This window comes from Canis aureus, chromosome 32 (genome assembly GCF_053574225.1).
Source record: "Canis aureus isolate CA01 chromosome 32, VMU_Caureus_v.1.0, whole genome shotgun sequence".
NCBI lineage: Eukaryota > Metazoa > Chordata > Mammalia > Carnivora > Canidae > Canis > Canis aureus.
In genome coordinates, this window is record NC_135642.1 from 41993718 (window position 1) to 42013164 (window position 19447).

Here is a 19447-nt window from a genome sequence, read left to right on the forward strand (position 1 = left end):
AGGCCGCCACCGGTTTCTGCTGGGCACCGTGTATCCTCCAGCCCCAGGCTCAAGAGATTAGGGCTATTTTGCATTCCACTTCTGGAGCTGGAGGCCTGGGGAGGATAGAGTTCAAAGGAGCCGAGGTTTATGGAACCCACAGGACGGGGGAAGCCAGGAGGGGAACAGGTGAGGCGTGGGCAGGTGACCAGGAGGTAACCACAGGCCCTCTGCCCCGGTGGCCTCCTGGAGCCGCTGAGAGGGAGGGACCAGTGTTTTCCTGGAGCAGGAAGGATTTAGGTCAGACAGCTGGAGGATTGCCGGGCTGCTGAAGTATCTTCTGTAGAGGTTCTAAGAGGTCCTGGGCTCTTGCCTGAGGCTAGGGAACAGACTGAGTAGCTCCTGAAAAGTATTTTCATCTCCAAATGTTTTTGGAGCCACAGAAGTGCTCGTGGGCAGGTGAGTGTTCTCTCTCTGGCATCCAGATGGGGAAACTGAGCCTAAGAACACTGGGGAGGTTGGATGAGATGGAGTCTTTCCCGGAGAAGGCCCCAGCCGGGTCCTGCCTGGGAGGAGGAAGACAGGCCTCGGGCTGCAGGCTGACATGTGGGCCAGCCTGGGGTGGGGAACGGGGCAGCTCCTGCGCCCCTTATGAAGGGGCCCTGGGTTCCCACCCCCCCACCCCCAGGAAGCTCCAGGGATGGAGCCAGAATGCAGACTGCCTTGGTTCTGTGTCTTCCCGGGCCTGGAGGGTCTGATGGGGCCCCCCCACCAAGGCTGCCTGCAGAATGGCCCTGGGACCCGATTCACTTACACCCGGAGCAGCCTGCTTTCAGCCATCCCAGGGGCCTTTACTGCCCGCTGCCTCGGTGTCCCTGGTCCAACCCTGGCCTAGACTATACAGCCTGGATCTCTGTGTGCCCAACCTCCATGGTCAGCCCTTTGTTTCTGGGGAAGAGTGCCCCCCAATAATGGTTACTTGGCTCTGACATTAAGGTTCCAGTTCATTCAGTCTCTGCATGTAGAGAAATGTGGGGTCTCTGGGAGACGTTCTCATTGGAACCCACTTTATAGAGTCTCCAGTGCCAGGTCCCAGGGCTGGATGATGCCATATATTCTGGATAAAAGATTCTAACCCCTCCTGAAAATTACAGCCCCACAATGGAGAGTTCTCCTGGCCTTCTGAGTAAGCCTTACCCTCTCTCCGGGGTCTTCCTCTTAAAATGCATGCTTCCTGGGTTGGGGGATGAGCACATGATGCAGCTGTAGGTGCACTTCATGTAACATGGGCCTGGAGGGCCTGGTCCTAACCCCTAACTCCTAAGCCAGATACCGCAAACCAATCCCCTATCCCTACATTTGCAAGCCCCTGTCCAAGCCTTCCCTTGAAGGCAGGGAGGGTGCCCTTCTACCAACACATGGGCCCAAATCCCAGCCCCCTGGGGCTGAGAGCCCAAGCCTGGGGCCTGCTGTGGATGGAATACCTCCTAGGAGAGCAGGTGGAGGAGGAGGCATTGTTCCTTCCCTGAGAAGCCCACCACCTGAGGGAGGGGCCTGCGGTTCCCAGGGACCTCTGCAAGGGATCCCCTCCTCTAATGGGGTAAGGGGGTCCCAGCCTGAGCTTCCAGGGCTACTCTCTTTTCCAGCGACTTCCCCCACTGTGACAGAGGTAGAGCATGGCCACGAGGAGCCAGTTAGGGGACTCCTGTGATGGTCAGAGAGAACAGAACAAAGAAAATAAAATCATGCCAGGAGTGATTCCATTTAGGTTCTAGAAAAGGCATAATTATCTACAGTGATTAAGAAGCAGATCATTGGGGCAGCCTGGGTGGCTCAGAGGTTTAGCACTGCCTTCAGTCCAGGGTGTGATCCTGGAGACCCAGGATCGAGTCCCGCATCGGGCTCCCTGCGTGGAGCTTGCTTTGCCCTCTGCCTGTGTCTCTGTCTCTGTCTCTCTCTCTCTGTGTCTCTCGTGAATAAATAAATAAAATCTTTAAGTAAAAAAAAAAAAAAAAAAAAAAAAAAGAAGCAGATCATTGATTACCTGAGGTGGTGGAGGGGGAAAGGGGGATTTACCGGGAAGGACAGGAGGGAACTTTCAGGGATGGTGGAAACAATACGTAGCTTGATGGTGGTGATAGTCCCACCGCGTATATTATTTGTCAAAACTTTAAGTGTATGCCTTAAGTCTGAATTTGTCTGTGTGTAGATTATACTTCCAAAAAGTTCATTTTTATAAAAAGAGTTTTAAAGGGAGTCCTAGGAGGGGGTGGGGAGCCTCTCCTAGGGCTGCCCTGACTCCCTGTGTAATAGGGGCAAATTCATCACCCTCTCTGAGCCCTGGTCCCTGCAGCACCTCGTGTACCCTCGTGCCTCCTACGGGACAGGATGCAGAGCGCACTCCGTGGTTGGAACAGAAAAGTATCAAGCCACTAATCATTAAAGAAACCTAGCAGACAGGCCCATGCGACAGGGCAGTCCGTCAGCCCCAAAGCCTGGAGGGTTGCCCGCTAAGGGGGGGTGGGGGGGACCTGGTCCTTGCCTTCAGGGAGTGCAGAGTCTGGGGGGAGTCGACCCAGGTAAATAAGACGAGATCTAGTTCTAAATCCGTACAGATCTAGTGGTGAGACCAAAGCCTGTGTGGCCTGGAATGTCGCTACCAGTCAGGGAGGACTTCCTGGAACAGGAGGTGAACCTGAGATTCCTCAGCAGTAAGAGGAAGGTGGTCATCTATGGCCAGGGCCTGGACCCCCGTTGTGAGGGGCAGCTCTGAGGGGTCTGTCGCTGGTTGTCCTCCAGAACCCCTACGTGTAGATGCTGCAGATACCCAAACCCACCCACTCCGTTACAATAAAAAGGATTAATGAGGTCAAAGCAATTCCTTAAAAACAGTTCTTTTTTTTTTTTTTTTTTTTTTAAGTATTTATTCATGAGAGACATAGAGAGAGAGAGGCAGAGACACAGGCAGAGGGAGAAGCAGGCTCCATACAGGGAGCCCGAAGCGCGGGACTCAATCCTGGGTCTCCAGCATCACGCCCGGGCTGAAGGCGGCGCTAAACCGCTGAGCCACCCAGGGTGCCCCAAAACTGTTTTAAGTACAAAGGTTTGTTACATAATCTGGAGACCGTGAATTTGAGGTTCAGAGTTGTTGTAGGTAAAAAAAAAACCCTTAGTACGTCTGGCCTCATGTAGGGCCAGGGTCAGGGCTCAGTCATGGGCCCGAAGTACCTCTCGCCTCTTTCGCAGCTGGTTCTCCTAACTTCCCTGGACGGCACAGCCGGCTCATAGAATGGCCTAGAGAGGAAGGGTTGGGCCAGAAAAGCTTTGAGGAGCCATCTGTGCATTGTTTATTGAAACCGGGCCTGGGGTGGGGGAGGCAGGCCGGCTGGTGCCAAATAACTGGGTCTCATGAGGCTTCAGGCCCAGCTAACCCACCCCCACACGTTGCTGCGGGAAAGGCGCTTTGATGATGGGGAAAGGGACCTACCGGTCCTTTCTTCCTCCCCTCCCCCCACCAGAGGCTTCCGGGGACCAGAGGGGGAGAACCAGCTTGGCAGCGAGGTGCGCCCTCGCTTTGAGGGCCCAGGGATCCCTGGGGAAATGACTGCAGGCATTCCTGGAGCTTGAGTAATGGGACCTAGGCTGGCCAAGACGGCCCCCCTCAGCCAGGAGCCACCTCATCCTCACCCACCCTTGTGCTCCAAGCTTCCTCTTCATTCCGAGTAGGTGACATCACATTGGCGGCCTGGACCGGGCTCCCGCGTGGGGCCAAGGCCCGGGGCCAGGGCCAGCTGAGCTGGGGTCTCGGAGCCTAGGGGATGCGTGTGTGTGAGGGTCAGCCTCACCTTGGGGACCTGAAAACTGAGCAGAGTGTTTGGGGAGCAAGAAGAGGGGCTGGAATCCTGCCTGTGTGACTCCCTGCCCGCACCTCACTTGGCCCCCAAGAACCAAGGGCTTGAAAGAAATTGAAAAGAAACCTATGGCCTCATGTCCTCGCTTAACGGCCAGAATCCCTGAGGCCTGAGGACGAGGGGACAGAGAGGCTCCAGGCTCGCTCACCCGCGAGTCCGCGGCCACGCGGGGGGAGAGCCCAGGGCTCTGGAGGCCCCTGCCCACCTACCAACCTGCGAGGCCAGCAGCCAGATTGGATGGTTCCAGTGCAGAGAGGGTCTGGACACCTGAGTTTGGTTTCTGCTGATTCCTAATACCTGTTCCCTGGGGCCAGCTGATGCACAGAGACCGAGGAGGGGCAGGATGGCCAGGGCGCTGGCCCTAGCGTGGCCTGGGGAGCAGGTGACCGCAGGGTCTGAGCAGACTCCGGGCCTCTCAGCTTGGAGGCCAGAGGAGGCAGCCAGGGGAGAAGAAAGGAATCCTGCCCTGTCAGCAGCCTGTGCTACGGATGTTTCCCCGCTGCCCTTCCCTTCCTGCCCGCCCCGCTTGTGCCAGCCGACATTCACCTGGCTCTGCCCGTGAGGTCTCCAGGATCCACTTGGGGCCAGAGCCCAGGGCTCTCCCGGTGGTTCGGGAAGCATGCCGGCCGCAGAGGGCATCTGGGGGCTGGCGCCCAGAAGCCTGGGGAACGAGGACATGGAGGGAGTGCCCGGGCCAGGAAACCACTTGGTTCACGCAGCCCTGCCTCCAGGCCCCTGTTCATGCTGCTCGCCCCGCCAAGCATACCCTTCCCCCTTCGCCGGCTTTCCGGACTCCACCCTCCCTCCCAGACCTCCCTCTTGTCCCAGCTCCTCCAGGGGGGCCTCCGAGGCCCCTGCAGCACGGAGCTCCAGGAGTAGATCCCTGCTCCCCGAGCTCCCCGGCCCACACCTGAGCCCAGAGGGAATAGTTGCAATCACACCCCTCGCTCCGGTGAGGAGGCTTCTTGGGGGAGGCGACAGCCTGTGTAGAGGAAGGAGGGTGGCGGAGGGTGGTTGAGGTCGGGGAGATCTCTGGGCATTAGCCGCGGCCAGCCTGACGCCCCTCGACGCCAACTCTTTCCCCCTCCTCCATCTCTCCTCCATCTCCAGGTCTCCCCGACTTGGTCCCGGACCCCAACTACGTGCAAGCATCCACTTATGTGCAGAGAGCCCATCTCTACTCCCTGCGCTGTGCTGCGGAGGAGAAGTGTCTGGCCAGGTAAGGGGCAGAGGATGAAGTGTGGAATGTGGGGACAGTGTCTGGGAGGCCCCCAGAGCCCGTGCTCATGCCAGCCAGGCTGCCTCCAAGCCGAGTGACCCTGCCCTCTTCATCTGGGAGTCTCGGCTGCTGCGGGGAGCCAGGAGGGGAAGGCAACAGGCAAGCGTTTCTGTACAGGTTACTATACAGGGAACCTCACTGTGGTGTTTAATCTTCACACCAGCCCTTTGCAGGCAGGCAATTGAAGAGCAGAGAGGAGCTAAGGCCTTCCCACCCTGAGCTGCCCCCAGGAGAAGGTGCTCCCACAAGGACCCAGGGAAGCTCAGTGGGGGAACGAGCCATCGGGACAGAGGGCAGGAGCATGGCACCATCGCCCCGCAGGACAGATGTGGCTCTCCAGCAGGGGCAGGGGGCACCGGGACTGAGAGGCCTTGGGTACGTGCGGCAGTCGGGACGGGAAGGAGACCAGTTGGCAAGACCCCAAGGAAGGAGCGAGGCCAGCTCTGCTTTATCCCTAGGCGACTCTGCCTCCTGCAGAGCTTGCTTCGGAATTGATTAACCTCGAATATTCTGTTCAGATACATATGCTTTTGGGACATCTCCCTGTGCTCAAAGAATTAGTTAGAGATTACATCGTCCTGCCTCATTTGTGGACGTCCCTCCACGTTGGAGAGCAATTACTTGCTGGCTTTTTTTTTTCTTTTTTTTTTTTATTCTTTATTTACTTTTACTTTTCAGTATCTGGGAAGCCCTCTGGAATCTCAACATTTCCCCACCCAGCCCCTCAGAGTAGCTCACCGCAAGGCATGGTCTATCCATAACAGGACAGGGCGCTTGCACCAGAATGTAGCTTTGCTCGCTGCGTCCTTGGCTCGGAGTGCCTTGCCCTGATCGTGGGTAACCAAAGCCGCGGAAAGTGAGACCGCGGATAAGGGGGTGCAGCAAAGTACTCAGTGGGCCTGTGCATTCAGTTCTCGCGTCTCAGCTGTCCCTGGGGCAGAGCATCATGGTCGTGTCCCTGTTACAATCCCTCCAGCAGGGAGCACCTCACGGCCTCCACGGCAGGCCACCGAGGCTGAATTTTGAGGGGTGTGAGTCAAAGCCAGAATACGGCCCCGTCTTCGTGGAGCATCCTGTGCGGATGGGCTGGAGAGGGGAGGCAGCCGGCCCCGGTCCTGGGCCTCTGGGGAGTGGCCCCTCAGGCGCCCCATGACAGGAGCCAGCCGCAGGGAGCGGCCGAGAGCTGGCTCCCGGGCCGGAGCTGTCGGGGGAGGTCAGGGAGGAGAGGGCAGCGGCGGGGCCGGGCTGGGAGGCCCAGCAGGACTGCGGCCGGGGCGGCAGGGCCGGGCCCCCAAGATCACCGAGAGTCCGGAGCGCGTGGGCTGGGCCGAGCCCAGAGGAGGGGAGGGCGCCCCGCCAAGTCTCCCCGCGAGTCTGCGGCCAGCTGGGCCCAGACCTCAGGCCCTGACGGGTTCCCACGGTGTGCGGAGCCGAACAGAAGGGCAGGATTTGACTGAACAGGGGGAAGGAGGATGTTTTGCTCCAGCCCAGACCCAGACAGATTCCAAGCCTCCCCAGACGAGGCCAAGGGCCTTACGTCCTGGCAGCCGACACTGCCTGTTGTGCAGACGTCCTCAGAGAGAGCTAATCCCTACAGCTGGCCGCCTGCTGCCTCTGGCTTCAGGACCCAGACCGTAGTGAGTGCCAGGGAAGTGCCCCTGAGGCCGGCCAGGACAGCTGTCGGCATCCTCTGCGGAAGGGGAGTTCAGGCGGCCCCCCGACGTGCGCGTGCGTGTCTCCCCTCGCTGCTGCCCCTCGCTCCTCTCTCCCTCCCTTCCTCTTCTCACAGAGCCCGTCTCAGTTGGGAAAGAGGGGTCAGCAAGGACACTGGGAGCAGGCGGTCTGCAGCAGGCCCGTGCGCCCTGAACAGGCAAGGGCAGCTCCTGGTCCTGCTGCCGTGCGGTCAGGGAAAGGCGGCCTGGTCCTACCGACCCCGTTCAGGGGGCATGTGGTGTCGGGCTGGGCCACATGGATGAATTCAGCCACTATGACCTGCTGGATACAGCCACAGGCCACCCATTGTTAGAGTTCACAGGCAGTCAAGACTTGTCTCAGTGAGGCAATCAGGGCAGACTTCCTGGAGGAGGAAACGAGTTAGACCTAGGAGGCTGGGTGAGATCTGGATCAAATGAACCGCTTGGACACAAGTATGGATTACCAGGGCTGAAGTCGGCTTGAGAAACAGTGTTCGAAGCCAGAACCCCCGGACGGAGGGGAGGGACACTGGAGAGCCCAAGCCTGTTTCTTGGGCCCACACCTGAGACGTGGCATACTTTGGTCAACCGTCTGGGCTCCGTCCAGAGGAGGGGCCGCTTGTCCAGAATCTCCTGGATAGGGGCCACTTCTGAAAAGCCCTCCAAAGATTTTGCTATGTCCCCACGCCCCAAGGCCATCCCCAGCTGAGAATCACCTGCGGGTGTGACTGTCCTTGTCGGGCCAGATGCCACTTCGGAAAGACCTCACTGGTAGCTGCCGGCACCTGGTGGAGGCCACAAGGGAGGGGACAGCCAAGTCCGTGTGCTCAGGAGGGACGGGGAGGGGCCTGAGCTTTGGCCACCGTACCGGGAGTCCGTTGTGAGGCTCTTCAGGCACAAGTGGGCCCATTCTGGGCATCGGTGTCACAGTCCCCGGCCTCACTCCTCTCCCCACCTGTCTCTGCAGCACAGCCTATGCCCCCGAGGCCACCGACTACGATGTGCGGGTGCTGCTGCGCTTCCCCCAGCGCGTGAAGAACCAGGGCACCGCGGACTTCCTCCCGAACCGGCCGCGGCACACCTGGGAGTGGCACAGCTGCCACCAGTGAGTGGGGCCCCTCCTGTGGGCCCGGGGCCTCGGGGTCTGAGCTCCTCCCGCCGAGAGTGCTCTGGGAGGAGCAGGTGCTGCTGGGGCACCTGTGAGGTATTTTGTGCCACGGATCCAGCACTAGGGCGAGAGTCCTTTAGCAAAAGCTAGACTGCAGGATGCTCGGTCTTACGGGATGGAAATGCCTAGAGTACAGGGAATTGCCCAAGGGAGGCTAGCGCAGGTGGGAGCCCAGAAAAGAAATGTGGGGTCCTGGGGAGGTGCTCCCCCAGGGTGACTTGGCCAGGTGGAGAGCACCAGAGATGGCGCTCTGGGGGACCCAGGGGACCACGGAGCCCCGGGAGCCCAGGGGGGACGGGAGGCCGTGCCACAGCAGGCTCACCAGGGCCAGCTCAGGAACCCAGGGGTGACTCGGCCCCCTTCTCTCCTCGTGTCCTCTGCCCCCAGACATTACCACAGCATGGATGAGTTCAGCCACTATGACCTGCTGGATGCAGCCACAGGCAAGAAGGTGGCCGAGGGCCACAAGGCCAGCTTCTGCCTGGAGGACAGCACGTGTGACTTCGGCAACCTCAAGCGCTACGCGTGCACCTCTCACACGCAGGTGCGGCCAGGGAGAGGGCGGGGCGGGCACTCGGAAGCACCAGGAGGGAGCCCTGCCCAGGGGAGCACTGAGGAGCCCCACGGCTCCTGGCCCTTCAGCCCAGTGGGAGCCAGGGTCTTCTCATCAGCCCCCAGGCCACCACGGGCCCTGGGGAACTGCCCACACATCCCTCCCACCCCCCAGCACAGGCCCCTTCCTGCGTGGCTCCCAGGCGTGGCTGCCCATGGAAAGAAAGGAACGTTCCAACGAAGTCTAGATGGCACAGTGTTCTGCTGCCCGTTTGTCCACCCAGATCCCCCTTTTCTGGCAGTCGGTCCAGGCATCCACAGAGTGGATCTCTTGATCCATTCCTCCAGCCCACTCTCCCAGCATCCCCCTCATCCAGGCCCACCCACCTGGCTGCTCTGCGCCCCTATTTTCTCTCTGGTGCATCCACCCAGCTGGCTTAAGGAGGGAGGCTGGAGGGGCACAGACTGCTGGCGTGGCCCTGGGCGGCTGGGGAGTGCACAGCACCGCAGCCTGGACCCCTGTCCCTCCTCCCAGGGCCTGAGCCCAGGCTGTTATGATACTTACAATGCGGACATCGACTGCCAGTGGATCGACATTACAGACGTGCAGCCCGGGAACTACATCCTCAAGGTGGGCCTCCTGGTCTGGGGTGCTCCCTCCTGCTGCTCCTGTTGCTTGGGCTCCGTGTCCCTGCCCCTGCCGTAAATGCTCCAGCCTCTAGGGCCCTCGCTTCCCCAGCTGCTGAGCACAGACGCTGTCCTGGACCTCACGGGGAGCTCTCCTCTTGCCTTTGGAGGCTCTGGGCCTCAGGCAGGTAGAGCCTCTCTGGCCACAAAGACAAGCAGGAACCTTTGGCCCAGGTTGATGATGGAGGAGGTAGTGAGGCTGTCTTCCCTAGGTGACTTGGGAAGCTGTGCGGTGCGCCTACGCTCCCCCGCCGTGCCACCTGCAGGCAGGGGAGGCTTCGTGCCATCTGGAAGAGGGCGCTGGCGCTCTCTGAGAGAGACCCCTGCAAAGCCAAGGGCTCCTGTGACCGAGTCCCCTCTGGCCTGAACCGCTTCTCCAGTATGCTCACCCCAGTGCCACTTCCCTTGGGGTGGGGTGGGGTGGAGCCAAGGAGAAAAGCATGTTCAGGACACACAGCCCAACGTGGTACCTCCACGCAGGCTGCGCACGGCCTCACCGGGGGCCCGCAGATCGCTGCCTCCTCCTCCTCCGCACAAAGCAAGGGCCGGGAACCGCGGTGCTGGGCGCCCTGGGCCCGCCGCTGCACGCCCGAGAGAAGCAAAGACCGAGCAGTGAGCGGTGAAGCCAGGCTGGGGCGGCCCTTTAACCCGCCTGAACACGGCCGCCGGCAAAGCTGCATTCAGAACGCAGCAACCCGGACGCCCCCGGTTTCAGCCCCGTCCCTGGAGCCTCCCAGCGAGCTCGGCGGCCAGGGGCCAGGTTGCCGGGGGTATTCTTTTCCTTCCCTTGTGCATCCACTCGCCAGACCTGTACAAAGGCCCCTCTGGGTTCCAGGCACCAGGGATTCAGGCCACATAAGTCCTGCACAATTCCTGCCCGTGGGGAGTGTGAAGGATCTAGAAGTGACACGTTCTTCGGTGTTCTGCAAGTGTGAGCCGGGTGTGGCCCACCCCAGTGAGGCACCCCTCTCGCCAGTTAGTCCAGCATTGAAGGTTACACCTGGGCCATCATCTCAGTGAGAGTCGGCGTCTCGGGCTCCAGGGCAGGGGAGGCCACCTGGTAGCCAGCAGCCCTGCCACGGCTCCTCTCGACGGACGTGTGGCGAGAGGGTCCCAGCTTCAGACCCGGGAAACCAGGCTTCGGGTCCCCGCGCATCCCTCGTTCACCACCGGGGCAGTGATTCAGCCCCTCTGACCCTGAGCACCCCACGCAGGCCCCAGCTGGCCTGGGCTCCGGCTCTGGGGAAGCTTCCCATCTTCCGATAAGATCTGGTGACGTGTTTTGTTGACTACAGGCTGTATCTCTGGATCAGTGTATCTCTGTCTCCGTAGCTCTTGGTCTCAAGCGGTCTTTCTCCGTTTCCCGGCCTCCTCCATGTCTGTCTGTCTGCACCCCCACCACCCTCCCTGCTGACCAGGTGAGGTGTGGCCCCCTGACCGGATCCCTTCCTCCTCAGGTCCACGTGAACCCGAAGTATATAGTCTTGGAGTCTGACTTCACCAACAATGTGGTGCGTTGCAACATCCACTACACAGGTCGCTATGTTTCTACCACAAACTGCAAAATTGTCCAGTGAGTGCTCACCCACCACCCTCCCTGCCCCAGCCCCTTTCCTACCTGGGGAGTGGGGGGGGGGGGGGGCGTACCAACCACCCACCGCGCCTGCACCCTGGGTCACGCACAGCTGCAGTCAGGCCCAGTCCACAGCCAAGCAGGTGGAGCCCCATCCGTGCCAGCCTCAAGCCGAGTGCTCCCAGGGGGGCTCCGGCCACAGGGTGTGGACCTGGGGCTAGATTGTGTGGCTCCCTAAGCGTTCTCAAGTGGGAACCAGCAGGAGGAAGCAGAGTTGGGTCGGGGGAGGTCTGCAGCCTGGTTCTCCGCCTTCTTCACTCTGGAACATTGGGCAGGTCGCCTCACCTCTCTGAACTACCTTTCTCAACAACAAATTAGGCCCTTCCCACGTAGGCTTGTGAGGTTAAAAGATCAAGGCCTGATGTCTGGTGTTAGAGAAGCCTTCCCAGTGGTGCTCAGGGAATGGCAGCTGTGTCTCTGTCAAATCAATTGAATTAAACAGTCCCAGATTAGCCCTGATTCTGGTTGGAATGAGCCGTCACCAGTGCCTGGGCCCAGTTGTACAAGCAGCTGAAGAACTCTGGGCCAGGCCTTTGGCACACGGCTCTAGGGCAGGGCCCTCAGGTGCCGTGTCCCAGGCTGCCTGTCTTCAGTCTGTCTCCTGATTTCCCACATGAAGTACTTGCGGGGGGACCCTTTGAGTTGCTCAAAGCAAGTCTTTTCCATTAAAAACAAAAACAAAACAAAACAGGAGTAGTCTTGGACTTCAGTCCATCAGCTGCGGGACAAATGACAGAGATTTCAGGGCTCGGAGAAACAAAAGCATATGCTTAGGAATGATTGACAGGTATGAAGTTTAGCCTGTGACCAGGCTCAGGGCTCAGTGTGTGTCCGGGGTCGGGACTCAGCGTGTGACCAGGCTCGGGGCTCAGTGTGTGATGGGGTCAGGGCTCAGGTCAGGACTCAGTGTGTGACCAGGCTTGAGACTCCGTGTGTGTCGGGAGGGGGCGGGGGGAGATCTGTGTGTGACCAAGGTCAGAGCTCAGTGTGTGACCAGGGTCAGGGCTCAGTGTGTGACCAGGCTCATGGCTCAGTGTGTGTCGCAGGGGGGGCTCTGTGTGTGACCGGGGTCAGGGCTCAGTGTGTGTCCAGGGCCCGGGTTCAGTGTGTGACCAGGGTCAGGGCTCAGTGTGATCAGGATCAGGGCTCAGTGTGTGTCCAAGCTCAGGGCTCAGTGTGTGTCCAGGCTCAGGGCTCAGTGTGTGTCCAGGGTCGGGGCTCAGTGTGTGTCCAGGGTCGGGGCTCAGTGTGTGTCCAGGCTCAGGGCTCAGTGTGTGACCAGGATTAAGACTCCGCGTGTGATCAGAGTCAGGACCCACTTAGAGACCGCCCTTTCATCCTCAGCTGCCCCCACTAAGCTGACTGCTCACACACCACACACACACCCCACCACTACTACCACCCTCTGTATATTAAAAATGAGAACAGCAGCCTCTAGTCTAGAGATTAGATTCCTCCTAAATCGAATTTGATCAGAATTGTCCAGGTCACAGAATACGTCTAAAACAACTGACTCCTGCCCCATCCCTGGCAACTTGGCTCTTTTTAGGTCTGACTTTCTAACCTCCCTCCTCAGGGCCTGTCTCATTCAGCCATTCCCAATTCAGGGGTCACCTAAATGGTAGAGGGTTTCTGGGAAGCAATTCTGTGGAAGGAAAAGGAGGAAGGAAAGGGGCACACGGCAAAAAGGGGGCCAGGGGTGTGCACAGAGGCAGGGAACCACGTCCTTCTCTTGCCCATCCCACCGCTGGGAAGGGTGGGTTGAAACAGCCTCCCGCTCCCCGGCCATGCACGAGCGAGGCCCCCGACAGGCCGGGCGGAGAAGCAGCCCCGTGCCCCCTCTGGTCCCCTGGGGCCTGCGGGCCAGGGAAGGCGGAGGCCCTTCTTTCCAGGCCCTTTACATAAGTGCTTGGAAAGGCTCAATCAAGACTTATTAGGGCGTCTCTGGTACCCTGACCGCAGGCGGGCGGCCGGGCCAGCGCACAGGAAGCTGGATGCAGTGTTCCCAGAAAGGCCACGGGACTGACGCCTGTGGCTTTCGATCATATTTCTGAAGAGGAGGAAGGAGGCTTTTTTTAAAAGTACCGAGTTAGAAAAAACAAGAAAGTGTTTCCAGACAGTAGCAGCTCTGCTAATGGCCTGGAGGACAGGGGGCCAGGGGAAAGGGTGGTGCTGAGACGGCCCCTGCGTGCGTGGCTGAGGCCGGGACACCCTCTCCTGGAGGCTGGGGCTGGGGGCTCCTCCCCAGCCTGCCCTCCCTCCATCTGGGATTGGGTCCGGGAAGGGCATCCCTCTGCCGGCGACATGGTGGCCAGCCTTGTCTGGGCTGCATGAGGGGCCTGCCCCAGAGCCCGCCACTGACCCACTCTCTTTCTTTCCTTAGATCCTGATCTTGCCGAGGAGGGACAGACGGCCAATCTCCCCCACTTCCCAAAGCCGGCCTGGCTCCCCAGGAAGCCTCCCGCCAGGCCCGACCTGGCCCAAGGGGCCCAGCCCCCACCCCAGGCAGGGGCAGCTGGAAGCCACAGGCATCCCTCCCTGCCGGCCTCAGGGAGCAAGCGCAGACCGAAACCACAGGGATTCCGGATGCCAGGCCCAATTTTGTACTTAACTCTTCTCTACAACGTTGTTTTGTCGGTTGTTGGTTTTTATTTTTTATATTTTGGCCATATCACAGAGCAAGATCGCCCAGGCCTGGGCTGAATAAAACAAGGTTTTTCTACCTTGTGGTTCTGCGCTGTGGCCTGCCGCCGGGGCTGGCCAGGGCTGGGTCGGGCTCAGGGGCCGTCCTTGGGCCGCTTCCTTCCCCTGGCGGAATGGTGGGGGGACAGCCACCACCACTACTCGACCGGGGGGCCCCCAGCCCCGCGGGGGTTTATCCCAAGGCCAAGCCCACTGGGTGACAAGGGGCCCCACGTCCCGTGGGCAGGGGGCGAGGCAGTGTGGGAGGGCAGCTCTAGCCCTTCACCCCTGCCCAGTCCCCCCAACCTGCCCTCCTCCTGCACCGACTCTGCCGGCCACCCCCACTTCACTTGCAGCCTGAGAGCCTCCCGATGCCGGGCCTGTGCTGGGCCTGCGGTCAGGCTTGCTGTCCGGAGCTCACATAGTGCTCCCCATAGCTGGTGCTCCCCGCAGCTGGCCACACAGGCCTGGGGGGGTGGCGGAGCCTTTGCTGCGGCGTCTCCCGGGAAGGGAAGCGCAGGCATCTGCCTGAGTGAGGCTGAAGGGCACGGAGAGGGGCCCCGTGGCTGCCCGCCCCCCCACAGCATCCCTGAGCCCTGGACACGGTTGGGTCACCTCTCCCCTTCCCCTTCCGTGAGCACCCACCTGGCCCTGCCAGCTTCCTTCCTTCCCAGGGGATTGACGTGAGTGAGGAAGGGGAGGCCTGGGTCTAAGCACCAGGGCTCTAGGGGCCAGGCTCGTGTTTGTTCACAGGCTCTGTGACTTTGGGTAAGTCGTGCTCTGGGCCTTGGTTTCCCCAGTGGAAACATGGGAATGCCCTGGTGCGTGGCCAACAGGCCGACCTGGAGTGCCCTCCAAGGAGCCCTGGGTGAGTGCAGGCTGCCCACCCCCCCCACACCGCTTTGGTTCTCACGCTATTCGTGCCTCGATGCCTGGCAGCAGAGGTGGAGAGGGAGGGCTTCTTGGAGCCAAGCAGCTCCTCCAGAAGAGTCTCAGCCCGCCTGGCTCCTCCAGCCCAGTCCACAGGACGGAGCGGGGCTGCAGCCCCACCTCCCCATGGAGTCGTGCTGGGCGCCAGCTCCTCCCTGGCGCATGGTGCCAGGTGCTGGGACCTCGCCACCCTCCATGAGGCGCTGGAGGACCGAGGAGGAGTGTGGGCAGGTGCCCGTTATCCGGGGGCCCCCATTCTGCTGTGGCCTCGCCCTTGTACCCCGCGGAGATGCTGTCCTGATTCCGGCCCTGCCCCCTCCTCTCCAGGTGCCCCCCCCAGGTGAAGGGGGGTCTCAGACAAGAAGGACCCTATGAGGTTGAGTCACGAGTCCCCAGTTCCCAGGTCAGGCAGCTGAAGCCCAGCATGGGAACTTGTCTGAGGCCACAGGTGAGTTCAAGAAGGATCCGGTGCTGGAAGCCATGCTCTAGGCCCCCGTCCGGGACCCGGGGCCGGGTGTTGCTGGTGTATCTCCGGGGACAAGCCGTGCCTTCAGCTCAAGGCTCCCGGAGGCACAGGGCTCAGGGGCCGGGGGCTGCTTGCTCTCCCAGGGCCAGAGGGTGGGATCACCTTCCCTGCCGGAACCGAGAAAAGGTGATTCATCCTCAGTCCCCGTCCCTGGCAATGCTTGTGGGCCCCACCTGAGCCCGGTACTCTGCCCCATACAGGCAGGACCTTCCAAGGGCAGAAGGGAGGCTTGGCGGCCAAGCCATCTCCACCCCTGCCTCAGCACCTGCCTCCAGGGTTCCCCAAGCCAGAGGGGCCCCAGCATCACGTCCAGGCACTCCTGAGCCACTTGGGTTGCAAAGAGCCTCCCGGACACCTGCCCAATACCCCCTGCCCCGGGCTTGCTCAGCCCTAAGGTGGAGACGCTCCCCACCTCCCAGACTATGCCATTAGAATCATCTCGAGGCTCCGTGGGCCTCCTGTCAGCCTCCTCGTAGGTCTAGGCCACAGAATCTGTTAAATACTGACGATCTGGGGTTGGCGTGGCTGGAAGCAGGAGGGGCAGAGAGAGCAGATGCCATGCAAGTGGCAGGGGACCTGGCTGTGGTCCTAACTCTCCGGGCTGCTAGGCCTCAGTCTCCCCATCTGTGCCCTGAGGAGCGGGGGCGCCCTGGGCTCCGTGCTGCTCCTCTTCTGCCAGAGAATTGGACAGAAGAAAACAGGGTGGAGGGTGGAGAAGGACACAGAGAAGAGAGAAGAGGTGACATGCAAAACCTCAGCTGCACGGTGACAGGCCAGGGCCTCAGAGCAGGACAGCCAGGGGGAGACACTGTAGCCTCTGGAGGACCTGAGGCGTCACTGGGCTTGGGGGAAGCCACAGAGGCTTGCAGTGGGGGCATCGGAGGGACGCCTGGGTGGCTCAGTGGCTGAGCGTCTGCCCTCGGCTCAGGCGTGACCCTGGGGTCCTGGGATCCAGTCCCGCATCGGACCCCCTGCAGGGAGCCTGCTTCTCCCTCTGCCTGTGTCTCTGCTTCTCTCTGCGTGTCTCTCATGAATAAATACATTTTAAAATAAAAGACCCAGAACAACAGAGACGGACCCTGTGGTCCTTAGTCCACGCCAGGCACTGCGAGCTGGCCCAGTGGCTGAACTCGGCAGCACAGCACAGGGACACCATACAGCTGTGTCCCTGGAGATTCACCGCGTCGTCAGGGCACTGGCCCGAGCAAACGCTGTCCTTGCTACTTAGCAGAGGTGTAGGCCCATCTCTCCAGTCTGGGAGAAGCTCTCCCAGCCTCTTTTCTCTGCCTGCTTCACTGTGCCCTCCCTCATTCTTCCCCAGCCCCATCCCTCTTGCCCTCTAGGGCAACCTTCCATCACCCCCACCCCGTGCCTCGGTTCACGAAGCCTCTTCAGATCTGGCCTTTGGGAAAAGCACAGTTACCTTCTGGGGGGAATGGGAGAAGCAAAAGACCGTGCAGGAGAACACCAAGAATGACGCTCACCATAGCTACCTTGTGGACCACAGCCTTGTGCCAGGCTCTGCCCTAAATGCTATACAAATGTTCCCTTTTAATCCTCACAAATCCCTAGGAAGGCAGTGCTGTTACTATTCCCATTTTGCAGATGGAGGAGCTGAGGCAAAGAGAGCCCATGCGACTTGTCCCACTTCCCCCAGCTAGTGAATAGGAGCGCTGGGATTCAAAGGCAAGCCCATTTCTGGAGACGTGAAAGGGGCGTGGTTCCCACGAGGTCGTCGCAGGCCTCTGGGACCAGACGGAAAACCATACGCCTGTGCTTTGAAGCACGGCCAGACCACTGCTCAAACCTTCATCTCCTTCCTCTGCAGCTCCCTGGAATCAGGACTCCTGGAAAGAGCGGTTCAAAAAGCAGCTGCGAGGGGAGAGGCAAAATTCTTCTTAGAAGCAGTATAATTCATACTTAGATCGTTCTTTGTTGGCAGGGGAAGGCAGGAACTAATTAAAATGGACAAGCCGGGCAGTCGAGGTGGCTCAGCCGTGGAGCATCAGCCTTCAGCCCAGGGCCTGATCCTAGAGACCCGAGATCGAGTCCCGCGTCGGGCTCCCTGCATGGAGCCTGCTTCTCCCTCTGCCTGTGTCTCTGCCTCTGTGTGTGTGTGTGTCTCTCATGAATAAATAAATAAAATCTTTAAAAAAATAAAAAAATAAATAAAATGGACAATCCATCAACTAGTCTGGTCAGGAACAAAATAATAATAAAAACATGAGATTCAGGAGGGAATATTAACACAGCCATGGAGATTATTTCTGAAATTTAAGAGAGTAGGACGTATAACCCCATGCTTACAAATTAGAGTGTTTCAACATTAAAGCATAACATTCTAGGAATATATTTGTAAATTGCCAAAATTGACTCAACGAGCAAAAGACCAATAACCACAGGAGAAATCCGAAAAGTTATCATCTCTGAAAAAGACCCCCCACGTTAGAAGGAGTTCTTTCAAACCAAGGGAAGCGGGTCAGCTCTATGCTAAACTCTTCCCAGCGGGCAGGAGGGAAACTGTGGATTGATGTTATGCCTCCGGATTGATCTTATGAAGCTAACCCAGTCCCCACGCCCAAATCTGACAAAGGTCACCGGATCGCCCCAGCCGCCCTCATGATGATAATCACAGAGCGATTTTATTCTGGGCCATGGACACGAAAGTCCTGGATAAAAGGGCAGCTCACAGGACCCCGGGCTGTCGTGTCCTCGGATGCAGCCAGCGTTGCCCATCATTATCCAACACCCAGTGAGGCCTTCTTTCCCGCAGCCCCGGTCTGTGCTGGGGCTAAACTCGACCCTGAGACCCGGGTCCAAGCGCAGGGGACAGGACATCCCCTTCCAGGCTTACGTGCCCCTCCCAGGGCGCGCGGACAGTAGGCAAAGCTTGCAACGATACCAAAAGGCCATAACTGAGTCACTGCTATTTCCCTGAAACTTCTAGTGAGGCGGAGTGCCCCGAGAGGCTGACAATTTGTCATTTCTTTTTCTCCTTGAGAACTTCTGAAGTCTTTGTTTGCTTTTAAATAGGTTACATCCTCCGGCTTCTCCCCGCTGCGCTTGGGAACGTCTGACTAAATAAACAGGTCCTGATGGAGTTCCCTCTCTGCAGTGTCCCTACACATACCCGCCCAAAGTCGGGTGACACGGGCCACCAAACCCACTTGGCCCCAGGGACTTGAGCCAGCTGGTGCTGCACCCGAGCCAGGCAACAGATGGGGACTGGGGTCCCAGCAGTCTGGCAGCTTCTCAGCCAGAAAACAGACTGTCACTGTCCCCGGACGCCACCAGAGGGTGCAGGACTCCGTTTCCAGGATACATGACATCGGAGGCCACCTCCTTTCTGATTCACAGCAATTGCCTCTTTCACTTTTAAACTCAACCGCATATATTGACGAATAATTTGCGTACGGTGACGGTCACCCAGTTCAGGTGTAGGAAAGGTTTGGATGAGTATGTGCAGTTGTAAAAAAAAAAAATACAACATGTCAAGATGTGAAATATTTCCATCACCCTTAAAAGCCCTTTCATGGGGACACCTGAGTGGCTCAGCAATTGAGCATCTACCTTCGGCCCTGGGTGTGACCCTGGAGACCTGGGATCGAGTCCCACGTCGGGCTCTCTGCATGGAGCCTGCTTCTCCCTCTGCCTGGGTCTCTGCCTCTCTCTCTCTCTCTGTGTCTCTCATGAATAAATAAAATAAAAAATTAAATCTTTTTAAAAAAAAAGCCCTTTCATGCTGCTGTGTGGCCAATTTTCTACCCCCACCTCCAACCCCCGGCCACCACTGATCTTCTTTCAGCCCCCATATTTTGCCTTTCCTAGAATCTTATATAAAACACAGTACACAGCCTTTTCTATCTGTCATCTTGGACCTAATGGAAGGCTTTCGAAATTCATCCGTGCTCTCGCATGTATCGATAGCTTGTTCCTCTCTATTGTTGAGTAGTGTTCCATCATAGGGACCACGGGGTTGGGTTTTGGTGTTTTTTTTTTTTTTTTCACTTACCAGAAGATGAATATATGGGTCATTTCCAGTTTGGCACCATTATGAAGAAAACTGCTGTAATCATTCACAAAGAGATCTCTAAGTGGACATACATCTTCATTTTTCTTGGGTAAACATCTAGGAATGAGACTACTGAGTCATAGGATAAGTGCATGTTTAACTGTACAAGAACCTGCCAAATTGTTGTCCGAAGAGGCTATTGCTTCACAAACTGGCTATTGCCAGAACTTCGTTTTTTTTTGTTTTTTTTTTTAAGCCATTCTCATAGGTATGCAGTGGTATTTCATTATGCTTTTATTTTGCCCTGCCCTGATGACTCATAATGGGAAGAATCTGTTCATGTACATATTTTCCATCATATCTCATCTTTCATGAAGTCTCTCTTCAAATCCTT

General features: G+C 58.6%; 1 protein-coding gene across 2 annotated transcripts in view; it reads left to right on the plus strand.

Moving 5' to 3' along the window:
* The window catches only part of LOXL1 (lysyl oxidase like 1), a 22675-nt gene extending 9050 nt beyond the window's left edge, over window positions 1–13625 (plus strand). The window contains exons 1-7 of one of the 2 annotated variants that reach the window (XM_077881818.1): window positions 390–438; window positions 5001–5109; window positions 7831–7968; window positions 8419–8575; window positions 9119–9214; window positions 10728–10843; window positions 13287–13625. In XM_077881818.1, the coding sequence (XP_077737944.1) occupies window positions 405–438; window positions 5001–5109; window positions 7831–7968; window positions 8419–8575; window positions 9119–9214; window positions 10728–10843; window positions 13287–13293 (657 nt within the window). In that variant the 5' untranslated portion in view covers window positions 390–404 and the 3' untranslated portion in view covers window positions 13294–13625. Of the gene's footprint in view, window positions 1–389; window positions 439–5000; window positions 5110–7830; window positions 7969–8418; window positions 8576–9118; window positions 9215–10727; window positions 10844–13286 lie in introns of those variants that run through there. The other variant, XM_077881817.1, reaches the window with a different exon arrangement.
* Window positions 13626–19447: the final 5822 nt, after the last annotated feature.